At 36.2% G+C, this 13,179-nt stretch overlaps 1 protein-coding gene across 1 annotated transcript; it reads right to left on the reverse strand.

The window, feature by feature from the left end:
• Positions 1-11,548: 11,548 nt before the first annotated feature.
• On the reverse strand, positions 11,549-12,685 carry LOC139709295 (uncharacterized). The gene has a single exon (XM_071621244.1). The coding sequence runs from the start codon at positions 12,683-12,685 to the stop codon at positions 11,549-11,551; it is 1,137 nt and encodes a 378-aa protein (XP_071477345.1).
• Positions 12,686-13,179: the final 494 nt, after the last annotated feature.

Below are 13,179 nucleotides of genomic sequence, written 5' to 3' on the forward strand. Positions count from 1 at the left end.
ATAAGAAACATTTTTTCTCTCAAAAAGAGTAAGTTAGAAGACGTGCGATAATCTTGAGCAATTGATATGGAAATAAGATTTAATATCATAATAATTATTCACTATTTGAATGAGAAGAAGATTTTCTGCAGCAGAGATGGTCACATCAAAACAAAAATATTAGGCCTACAGAACATTTAAACATGCGCTTGAAATATTGAGCAGAAAATGAAGTTTGCAAAGTTTCGCAAAATCATTACATATGTGCCCTTTAATAATAAAAAATACACTTTTTAAAACATGCAGTATTTGGTTTTAGTGTTTAGAACCAGATGAAGTGAGTAGGCAGTAGGGGTATTGTTAGTGTATCTGTCGCATCTTTTGTCATGTACGATTCTATCTATCTACCTGTCATATCTATCTTTATTTCATTAAATATAATAGATTGAACTAATCCATCATAAACAACCTACACTTATGCATTCAATTCAGTTCAATTCAATTTTATTTCCATTTCCATTGAATAAACAGAAAAAATATATTCAATACATTTACAGAACAAATTTATAACAATTTCAAAGAAAACGTACAACGTACATTAAAGTACATTAACATTAACGTTAACATTAACATTAACATTAACATTAACATTAACGTTGCCTAGTAAAATGCTCGAAATTGCTCAAATGATTGCCACTCATCTTCTGTATGAACTCGTCTTTGATCTTAAAGGACAAGTTCACCTTCATAAACATAAGGATTGAGAGAATGTAGCAATATTAGAAGAACACATCATTGAAAGTTTGAGGAAAATCGGACAATCCGTTCAAAAGTTATGCATATTTGAAGTTTTTGTGCAGTCACCGCTGGAGGAGAAGACTACTGCAATGTGTGAATAACTTAGATGTCACATGCGTACAACAATATACGGAAAATATAAAGAGAATTTCACAAAATTTCATCTTTTGAAAAAAGTACACATTCCCCCGACTCGTTATCGACAAATGTTATGGGTAGTATTATTCCCCCTGCCTTTAGAAAGAGGCAAGTCAAGTGCTCTTTTATTATGCGAAAAAAGTGAAAATATGTTGAATTTTCTTTACATTTTCTTTATACTGTTGTACGCATATGACTCACAAGCTGTAGTAGTCTCCTCATCCAGCGGTTCCAACACAAAAAAATGTAAAAATTCATAACTTTTACATCGATTGTCCAATTTTCCTCAAACTTTCACTGATGTGTTCTACTAATATTGTTGCATTCTCTCAATCCTTATGTTTATGAAGGTGAACTTGTCCTTTAACTAAAACTTATTTTCTTAAACAGAATATGATGATGACAATACAACAAACCTTCCTCCATTATTTATTCAGGAAAATGGAATGCTAATTCCCTGGCGGCATGGCAGGTGAAGATGATTATAGATGGAATTTGTCGAGAATGTCTGGCGGACGTGTACGATTGATGCAAATGGGTGACTCATTTTAATATGGCGTTTTTGTAAAGTAATCGTTTCCCACTGCCAGCAATCACTCTGCTCTATAATCCATTATCCATACATTTGATGTATAGAAAATTATCTATACATAAAGTTGGTAGCTGTGTCGTTCTTTCAACTTTACCTTCTAATTTATCATGTTATTTTTTATACCGTACAGGGTTTGCGGCCGATAGGTTCGGTGGTTTCAACTCGTCCTACGTGGTGGTCGTCGGCTGCGAGGTCCTGGTCTTGTTCCTGGTGCTGTTCTCACGATTTAAGTTGAAATTAAAGTAAGGTATCATGACGATATGCACAGCTGATAGTAGGTGAAATAAAAAATTTGGGGTTTGAAATTATTGTTTTTATTATATGACATATCAATTTACATCTGACTATATCAAGTATAAATCCTAAGGATAACTCTTTTTTAATTAACGTTTGTTGTCAAGTGCCTATGTGCAACCAGTGATTGTCCTGTTATTTACGAAATAGTCAAACATCCGCTTCTTCGCGAAACAGCGTACAGCGTAGTTACAAAAGATAATATCAATACACAGCCAGGTATTCTTCTATTTGACATAAGTGACTATTTGCCATTTTTTTTTCCCGGCTCTTACGTTTAGGTAACGTTGGAAATTAGCCATCATGTAAAAGAAGTATGAAATATGCTTAAAAAAAACACTAGGAATACGATTAAAAACCTATGATCAACGAAAGATCTATCGAAGCTTCGTCACATAGCAGTCACTCATATATATAAAAATATCTTTTAAATCTTAATCTGTATCTGAAGGAAATATCAAAAGATCATTGTTATCATATAATCATGAAGATACGCCAGGTTTAAAGAGGAAGTGTTAATATTAATCTTATAAAGTTGATGAAGTCAAAGTATACACATATAATGTACTTAAAACCAAATATTTAAACCATCTTACATGAAAGCAATAAACACAGTAATTTATTCTAAAAATGAAATACCACCAACAATCAAGAAATTGCAAATTCATTTCATGATTTTTCTTTCAAGGTATGGCACAGATCATTTGAAATAAGGTTGGAGGTTTCCAATATTTCTTGATGATGATTTCTTTTTTTTTATAATGAGACAAATCTCACGAAATAGAAAAATGTTTATAATTGAAAGAGGATTTCAAAGTTTATTTGATTAGTATTAATGTTTAAATGCATGAGATATCTAAAACAAAGCAATCTTAGTAAAAAGTGAGGCACACCTTTTACAAGGATCGCTTTTTTTAATATCTCAGCCATTACAAAACAATTTTTCATCAAATAAACTTTGAATTCCTCTCAGAATTGTAGACTTCTTAACATTTAATAAGGTGCATGGTTCCTAAATATCTCACAAAAAGTCAAAGGCTGAATTCTCACCTCAACCAATACTACACCATCCCTTTGATATTGGTACAAAACTGCAATATTTGTAGCATACATACGAATAATCCGTTTCAAGATTATTTGATGATGCCAAATAACAATATTATGTTTGCAAAGCTAGTAAAAAATGATGGATTAATAAATCGAGTTGATGATATGGAAAATAACATTAGCGTAGGTTTTGAGTAAAGTATGTAATTCCTTGGCTATGTGATCCTTTACGTATTACTCCTCAGAGATGTTGAAGTATTAATATGCCCCCTTAGAAAATATCGTTGCTCCATTTATACCCATTAAAAATGAAAAGAAACTGATTTTAACAGTTATCGTACAATTTCAATAAAATCTTTTTCCCCAATATATTAGATTAGTGCATTTAAAGATGAAATCCGGTCCAAATATTAATCTGATAAAAAAAGTATACTTTTACAAGTTCAATGGTAAAAATGTGACTTAAATTGGATGACAAATAAGTTATGAAATTTTGAAGTTTTGATAATTTCTCAAAAACAGTTCTTGTACAGTAGATATGAATATGCAAATGAGTGAGCTAACTATGCCATATCCTCACAATTTTCCATTCATCATGTACACACAAAAAAAAGAATTACGACAATTTAACATTTCTGCCATTGAAGTCTTAAACATGACGTTATTCCCGGTAAAATAGCTTCAGAATAGTGATCGGTTAGAATATGAGGATTTGAGCCTCGAGTATAATTGCGTTTGAATGAAAGACTGGAAATTTCAGAATTTTATGTACAAACTATATGGTAAGTTGTGAGGGAATGACATGCTCACCTTGCCATTAGAATGTTCATATTGACTGTTCAAGAAATGTTTCCCCCCCCCCCAAAAAAAAAAAAAAAATAGCGAAACTTTAAAATGTCATAACTTCCTTATTTTTAATCCGATTTTGATCAAACTCATAGCGTTGAACTCGTAATATTTTACTCTCTCTTATCAGACTAACTTATATTTGGACTGGATTTCCCCTTTAAAAAGAGAGAAATTGATTGAATTTTCATATAGATGTGACATGCTGATTGCGCCTTGAAATGGAAATAAAATGAAAGATATATTTAATCTTTTATGCGATTACTTACTGTGTTTTGTTCTTGTTTTCCTCGAATTTATATAGTGCAACAATATACAGTATAGTGCCACGGCATCTGCTGTAGAAACATGAGGATGTTCTGCAAATCTATCAAAATGATTTTGCGGTTGGCAGGAAAGATGACACGAAGACAACTATCTATGAAGCAGCAAGATAGATAATACAGAAAATACAAATGCTTACAATTTGCAGCTCTTTAGCTGCCTGGGATCTTGTTCGACTGTGCCGAGTAAAGAAGACTATAGCTAGGAAATCATGTAAGCCATAATCCGAAAATGGAGTTAGGTACGTCAGTTTGCACTCTTTTTTTTTTTCTTTTTTTAGCTGCATTATCGAACCTTCAAAATGACGAGCACCACACAAAGAAACAGAAAAAGATAAATTACAGCGTTTAAATCAAACTGCTTCCATTGCCCTTCACGTCTTATGCTCACGTGGTATATACATATATGATAATTGTAATTTATCATGTCTTGATTTATATGAACAGTTTCAACGCAAAAGCAAATAAACGTCATTTGCAAAGTGTTTGTATTTAAAGGTACTCATAAAACAGGATGGAAAATTAGAGTTTTCAGTGTTACTGCACTCGCTATATAACAAGAAATGTTTTTCTTACATAATGCTGTATATATTATGACCGTGCATCACAAAACCAACAAAAAGTTGCACAACTTGATTTGAAGTAAGGACACACACACAAAAATGGTGTAATACGTCAACCTAGTCAATATTGAAGTTTTCTCCAAATTTTCTGAAAGAGCTATTCTTCTACATTTTTCGATAGGTTGGAATCATACAAAGAATGGAAAATGGTATCTCATCGGTTTTTCTAGAACACCTTTTTTATATATATTATAGTGTGATTACCATGTCTTAGAGTCCCCTTTTCATTTCTTAAAATTCTTTATGCACTATTAATTCACTTTTAGGTCTATTAAATTTCAAAAGGATAGTACCACTGCTTTGAAAGGTAGTATTAGTCATGGACCATGTGGACAGAAGGTTATAGAGCATGCTCAATTTCAGCTTAATCTGATAATCTCTTGACTGTTGTTTGCTGTGATGGTTTGCGTCCTGTTTCTTGTCTCATTGCATGACTTGGTACTCTCTAAAACAAATGAAGTGAAAATATTCACTCCTAAAAGAGTGAATACAAAAAAGGGTGAATTTAGAGTGAATACAAAAAAGAGTGAAATTGGAGTGAATTTTGAGTGAAAATGTTCACTTTCACTTGTTTTAGAGTGACCTCAGGGATCACTCCAAAATCTTCGAGTGATCCCTGAGGTCACTCCAAAATGAGTGAAAATGAACATTTTCACTCTAAATTCACTCGAATTTCAATCTAAATTCACTCTTTTTTTGTATTCACTCTTATAAGAGTGTATATTTTTACTCGGTTTTTTTTTTTTTTAGAGAGAAACCATAAGATCAAGGACCTACCAAGTACCTCCTTTGTAAGATTAAAAGCTTGAATAGATGCTCTTTTCTCAATTCACACTTTTCCAGAGTGTGTTCTTTCTTCCCAATATTTAGACAGGTTAGGCGAGTTCTTTTCAATTGAGTTATACAGTGCGTATCAAAAAAAAACGCAACAAGATTTAATTTCGTATTTTTTGAAGATTGTTTTAATTTTACACCAAAGTGAGTAGCAACATCTTAACGCCACATATCTCCTCTTTCCAATGATATCTTATTTATTCTTACACGGTCATAGATGGCTGAGTAATCATTCTTTTTGGACAATGGGTCAAATTGGACTTGGGACCAAGTTTCGGTTTCTGCATTCAACTATGACGTCGATTTTCGTAGAGAAAAGCTGAATGTCTGGGCTGGACTTTATGGAAACGGTTTGCTCCTAGGGCCCTTCTTCTTTGAAAACAGCATGAACGGAAATGGATACTTTTAAATGAAAATGTGATTCCTAAGAATGGAAAATTTTCCTGTGCAACAAAGGGGTGTGTTCAGACGCCTGTGGTGGGCACAGGATGGCGCACCAGCCCATTGACTAGTTGCAGTAAGAAACAGATTGGCTGGGGTATTTGGAAATTGGGTGATTGCCTTGTATCATGATGTATAGTGGCCACCACGATCTCCGGATCTGACTTGGGACTTTTTTCTTTGGGGTTATCTCAAGAGCAAAGTGTTCATTACCCCTCCACCTGACATTGCAAATTTCAGACAAAGAATCACTGATGAGTTTGAAGCTCTACGCCACCAAGCCCCAATGATTCGCAGGGCTGTGCGTGAGATGGAGAAAAGAGCTAATCTCTGTGTGGAAAGGAATGGTGGCCATGTTGAGGGGCATGGAATGTAATTTAAAAAGAGATACTAGTATAAAAAAGACAATGGTAAGTTGCGCTCATTAATTTCAACAATTTCATCAATTGCGATCACTAATGTAATTAAAATTAATTTCATCATTCAATTTGTTTAGTTAATTTCTAATAAGGTGCATTGATTCTTGCAGTACCTAACCTTGGCCCAAAGTCCAATTTGACCCATTGTCCATAAAGAATGATTACTCAGCCATCCATGACCGTGTATAAATAGATAAGATATCATTGGAAAGAGGAGATATGTGGTTTTAAAGGCAGCCGATCGTCATCCCTAATGGTACATAAACTCCGAACGACCGAAGTTTGTGCATGGAATTGCGCAATGCCAGACTCGGTGCTATATCCATGAACGTGTGGGACAATGTTGCCACTTAGACACGTGTGTGTGTGTGTGTGTGTGTGTGCGTGTGTGTGTACGCATCATACACAAACATCGTCACCGCGAGCTGCGGTGGTTGGAGGAGAGAGGCCAGAAGACGCGTGTGTGTGTACGCACAAATATTGTCACCGCGAGCTGCGGTGATTGGAGGAGAGAGGCCAGAAGACGCGTGGCTCTTTTGGCCTCTCTTCATGCGCATGGGCACTGGGAGTGTGCGTCCATTCGGAAGCTCTCGTGCCTAGCTCGGACAGCCATTTTGGGTTAGGAGGTTAGCACAGAGAGCTCTCTTGTAACCTAGCGTTTTGTTCGCTGACCCATTGAGCCAGCGCTATTCTCATTCGGGGGTCACTACATTTGATACAGAATGGGGGAGGCAGCGTGTTGCGTTCGTCTCCGTGCCGCACAAACCACTCGCCACGATTGAGTGCCTTTAAGATGTTGCTACTCACTTTGGTGTAAAGTTAACACAATCTTCACAAATTTAAAATCAAATCTTGTTGCGTTTTTTTTTTGTACATCATTTTCACTGCTCTTTTAAAATCTGTCCTCACAAGAGTGCACAATCCATAAAACATTCAAGTATAGCGACTTTTAGTTGGTTTTGTGATGCAGGGTCATGCATACTTGGCAAAAAAGAAAGAAAGAAAAGAAAGTAAACAATAATTAAAGTCCATCTTTCTCATAGATTATTTGGCAAATAATATTTTATATGCAATGTTAAAGGTAATTTAATTGGCGTTCAACTTAGAATAGGTCAATGAAAATGGAAACTTAACCAATGAGTGAATAAATTCGCTTTTATCTTCCAAGACACAAGACTAAAAATGGCAAAAATGGACAAATAGTTGTTATTCAAGCGTATGTGCTCTTTCTTATGACAATATGAACACAGGACAAATTCAACTCAATGAAAATGCATATTAATTTGCAAAAATCAACCTGCGATCTCTATAATATCTCTGTAACTCTCCAAAGATAAAGAAAGGCAACAATGATGGAGGAAAATAAAGACATAAGAAAAGAAGCAATGTGGCAAATATAACAGAAATTTGAAAGGTTATTCCAAATTAAGAAAATTTGAAATGATATTTGGGGCTGAATTTGTCTCATGTATTCTTAAATTCCTTGATTAAAAAGTACAATGAAGAAATTCTGTCGATTTTATCACCTTTGCGGCTTACTCCCCATGTCATTTAAAGTTTGAGTTGACCATGTTGACACAAAATTCTTATTTACCTTTCAGTTTTCCCACTGTTTTTATCTTCTTCTTATGAAAACATGAACTGGAAAGAGTGTTCACTTTCTTTTTTGCTGAGTGCATATTATATACATTATGTATTTACATCGATGGATACACGTATTCTGTATTAAAGACAAACACGTACAACTGTATTATCCACCATACACTATTCAATATACAGCCATCTACGTCACACGTGTGTCTAGCTATACCATGTTCCTGCTGTAGGGAGTCACTTTAGATTGAACTATTAATGTGTGTGCTTGATAGTAAGGTGTATTGCTGGGAGGTCAGGTATGACTCCATACATGACGTATCACCGAAAAAGACGAGACAGTTCCTCGCCATCTCGACCTATCTTTGGTCAGTCCGGAAAAATGATGTCCGCAATGTCGTCTTCTCGGGTTCGATAAGTTCAGTTCTCACGTCTCACCTTGCTGCTTTCTCAGATCCGAGATGTCAAGTAGACGAGATTTCTCGCCTTTTCGGGACCAGATCTCACATCTCGCCTTCAAGGACCCGAGACGTCGAGGAGGCTAGATCTTAACACTCGTCTTCTCTGGATCAAAGAGGAAGAGAAGGCGACGGATTATTTTGTGACACATGTTACTTCCCTGGCTAGGAGATGACAACTTCTAAGCAGGCAAAACTGTGCTTTTTTCATGTTGCTTTGTTCCAATGCGTGGATCGAGGATTTTCATCAGCGAACACCTCATGAAAGATCGGCAAATCCTGTTCAACAAAGTCCGCAGCAACCGAGATGCAAATTCCACTTATTTCATTGTAGTTGGTTGTAGTCATTGCAAATGTTATATATGGGTAAATTTGTCCCAGCAAACCAAACAGGAAACTTTTAGAGATTGTCTCCAATTATGGACTAAAACAGTTTAGATCTAAACCCACGAGAAACACACCGTTTTCAGCCACAACACCCCAGGTATTGTTCTCATTAAACCACAAACTTGTACAATATGTGTGTACAATGTGGTTTAAGAGTAATAGATTATCACTCAATCTGAAAAAGATACATTTTATGTATTTCTATAATAAGAAGCATGACAATGAAATGCAATATTTGAATATTATGGTGGATGGTATATCATTGGAACAAAAAGAAAGTATCAAATTCCCCGGAATATATATAAATGAAAATATGAAATGGAACGTTCATGTACAATATATCTCTGATAAAGTGTCTCGTAATGTTGGTATACTCCAGAAGTTAAAGTATTATGTCCCTCAGAATATTTTATTTATGTTATATAATTCGTCGATATTATCGCATATTTCTTATTGCAACATTGTATGGGCAACTTCAAAAAGCCACATTGATAGTATATTACTTTTACAAAAGAAAGCTATACGTATATGCACCAACTATCGACACCATTCAGATCCTTTATTCGCAGAATTAAAAACAATTAAGGTAAATGACATTGATTTTTTTCCCAAACTCACTGTTTATGTTCCGCTTACATAATGGTCAGTTGACATCTTCTTTTTTTTTTTTACTCACTATTTCAATTAAAAAAGGACATACATTCTTATCCAACAAGACAATCTGATAAGTTTCATTTATATAATCCCAAAACAGTGATGGCGCTGAAATCTGTCAGACACACCGGACTCGATGTTTGGAATTCTCTTCCTTCTGAAATTCGAAGTTTAAAGTCCATGTATTCTTTTAGGAAAGCTGTAAAAACAATGTTGCTTTCTGGATATCAGTAATTCCATTGTCATTGTTAATGTATTATACACGAAATTCTTTCGCAGAAATATCGACGCATTTAATTTATCATGTAGGCCTAATAATAATTATGTAACTGACCATGACCTGTCTCAACCGTTCACCTTTACCTCGGTGAGAAAATATTTTGTCATGCCTTGCTAATCAGTGATACAGGTGATTTTATTTTGTATAAATCTTTAGTGAAAGCAGACAAACCTCTCCTTTCCCTTTCTCCTTTCAACTATCCTATCTCTATGCAAGTCATCCCTCCCTCCTATTCCCCTTCCGATGTATATTATAATATTATGTTATGCTACGGGGGCTGCACGCAAATCAAGCCACGCTTAAGCTGTAGCCCCTCTGTATTATTCATTGTTGTATGTTTTGTTGTACTCTTGCTGTACATTGTAAAAAGGCAATGAAGAAGAAAATGCAACTTATATATATGTTTGTATATGAATGTGTATGTACAATGATGATACAGAAACCAATAAATCAAATCAAATCAAATCGAAATATAGTGATGAAGCACCACTCTTACTTAGTAACCATTATATGTGACCGTGCACCACAAAACAAACAAAAGTCGCACCCCTTGATTTTAAGTGAGGACTCAAAAAAGGTGGAATGGTTCAACCAAGTCAATCTTGAGTTTTTCATATTTTCTGAAAGAACTATCCTTCTTCTACATTATTCTTTAATTTGGTATCTTAACATGAATGGGAAAGTGTTTTTAGCAGTTTTTCTACAACCCTTTTTGGGGGATGAATAGAATGATCAGTTATGACTTAGAGGCCGCTTTTCATGTTTTGAAATCCTTTGCACACTCTTCACTTTCAAGTCTAATAACTTTTGAAAGAATGACGCTACTGCTTCGAAAGTTAGCAATAATCATGGGAAGAATGTGCTAATAGAACAGGCGTGATTTCAACTTAATCTAATAATCCCTTCATTGTTGTTGCTCCGGCGGTTTACATCCTGTGTTTTGTCCCTTTCATGGCACAGCTAGCACTGCTTGGGAAAGATAAAGCGCTTGAATAGACTGTGTACTTCAGAGCCTCTTTTCTCACTTCACATTTTTCCATAGTGTGTGTTTACTTTCCAGTATTTAGGTAGGTTAGGGGAGTCCATTTAAATTGAGTTACACATAATTTTAAAGCTTAGAGTCTGCTCTTTCAGAATCTGCCCTTAACTGAAAATCTAGGTTATGTCTGGCGACTTTTTGTTCGTTTTGTGGTGCAGGGTCACATAATACGATAGTGGGATCGATTGGCAAAGTAAAAGCCTCTATCTCAAATTATAAGCATGGAAATTCTCGAAATTTAAAAGAATTTTAAATTTGTGAAATTCTGTGATGAATTACTAAAAAAAAAATCATTGTGATGTTAAAGCACGCGAAACTGATGCGGCATATGACAGAACAATATCTAAATATAGAAAAATACGAGATGAATATGCCCCTTTGACATGCAGAAGATTTAAACAGACACCTACACCATATGGGTGAATGCTCATATAAATTAGCTTCTGACTGAGAGAGACAGAAGCAAGAAGAAAGCAAAATAATATCAGAGGAGCCCCCAACTTAAATGATTATAACAAATTGAAAAATTGTGTAACTTCTTTCATGCGTAAAACGAAGAGGAAATATATTACTGAAAACATTTTTGAAAAGCATAAAGATGACTCTGCCAAGCTTTTAAAGTTGCTTCAAGTGTTATTACCCAAGAAAAATGTAACTACTTTTAATTGTGTTCATCTTGAAGGAAATATGATTATCGCTATTATTTGATGAAAGTTATTATTCATCCAGTCGATGTAGATTTGAGACGAATTATGAATCGAAGAACTGGAATTTAACTTACGTTTTTGGCAACGTTTCGCTGATTAATCACAATCAGCTTCATCTGGCATCCTTCCAGAAGAAGGCTGGTCGTTATATACGTGAAGCTGTGTAGGAACGTCACGCAAGGGTGCACTACCCGTGCGTGACAGACGACTTGGAATCTCACGGACTGCCCGGTCCCACGTATGTGACAATTTGAACCGTAAGCCCCCCTTCTTGTTCAGTTTAGGTTCCTCCACTCGTTCCCAAATGGCCTCTTTAACACCGCGCTTGAACCAATTGGCTTCCCTGTCTAGAATGACCACGTCTTTTGTGTTAAATGAGTGGCCTTTCTCTTTTAGATGTGTGTATACCGCTGAGTCAGGGTTGAAATCCACACTGCTAGGCCTTCTGTGTTGGCTCATACGGGCTTTGAGGGATTGTTGGGTTTCCCCGATGTAAAAGTCCTGACAGTCTTCCTGTTCGCACCTCACCCCGTATACCAGATTCCTCTGTTTTTCTTTTGAAATCTTGTCCTTCACATGTACCAGCTTTTTCCGTAGCGAGTTGTGGGGTTTAAAGGCGGTGGAGATTCCATGCTTTCCAAAGACCCTTTTAATCTTTTCAGAAAGATCATATATGTATGGGATGGTGATGGTGATTTTCCTTGTGTGACTGGAGATGGTACCACTTCTTTGGGCGGATTTATTGCCAGTTCGCTTGGGACTCTCGGCTTTGGAGAACGACCAATCCGGATATCCACATCTAGCCAGTGCCTGTTTGGTGTCACCCTTTTCTTTGGCTCTTTCGGTTGGATCTTGTACCACCAAGTCTGCTCTATGAAGGAGTGTTCTGATGACAGACAGTTTATGTACAAGCGGGTGATGGGAGTTGAAATGAAGGTACTGGTTGGTATGGGTGGGCTTGCGGTATACCGTTGTATCCAATGAACCATCCGATGAAATGTGTACTTCAACATCCAGGAAGGCCAGTTTCTGGTCCTTGCTCTCTTCGGTTGTGAATGAGATGTTCGGATCACAAGTGTTTATGTGTTGGAAGAATTTCTGCGTCTCCTGTTTCTTCACAATGACGAAAGTGTCGTCCACATACCTCAGCCAAACCCGAGGTTTAGATCCTGTGTATGATTTCAAGGCTACTGTTTCAAAGTCCTGCATATACAGTACAAAAGACGTGGTCATTCTAGACAGGGAAGCCAATTGGTTCAAGCGCGGTGTTAAAGAGGCCATTAAGGAACGAGTGGAGGAACCTAAACTGAACAAGAAGGGGGGCTTACGGTTCAACTTGTCACATACGTGGGACCGGGCAGTCCGTGAGATTCCAAGTCGTCTGTCACGCACGGGTAGTGCACCCTTGCGTGACGTTCCTACACAGCTTCACGTATATAACGACCAGCCTTCTTCTGGAAGGATGCCAGATGAAGCTGATTGTGATTAATCAGCGAAACGTTGCCAAAAACGTAAGTTAAATTCCAGTTCTTCGATTCATAATTCGTCTCAAAAAATATTGTTATTATTATTATTTCAGTTTTATTTCCACAGGGTAGTTTCATCAAGACCAGCAGGTCCTGCTCTTCCAGAGAGCCCTGCCCATGATAAAAATACATAAACATTCATCGTAACACAAAATTAACCTTCGTACATTATTGAACAGTAAAACATTAAAATCTACACAC

The sequence above is a fragment of the Diadema antillarum genome, unplaced genomic scaffold, assembly GCF_040938485.1.
Source record: "Diadema antillarum isolate AM-2024a unplaced genomic scaffold, OU_Dant_1.0 seq00001425_RagTag, whole genome shotgun sequence".
NCBI classification, from domain to species: domain Eukaryota; kingdom Metazoa; phylum Echinodermata; class Echinoidea; order Diadematoida; family Diadematidae; genus Diadema; species Diadema antillarum.

Coding starts and splice junctions, on each gene's coding strand:
- LOC139709295 (XM_071621244.1), bottom strand. CDS start 12,685: ATGACCACGTCTTTTGTACTGTATATGCAGGACTTTGAAACAGTAGCC.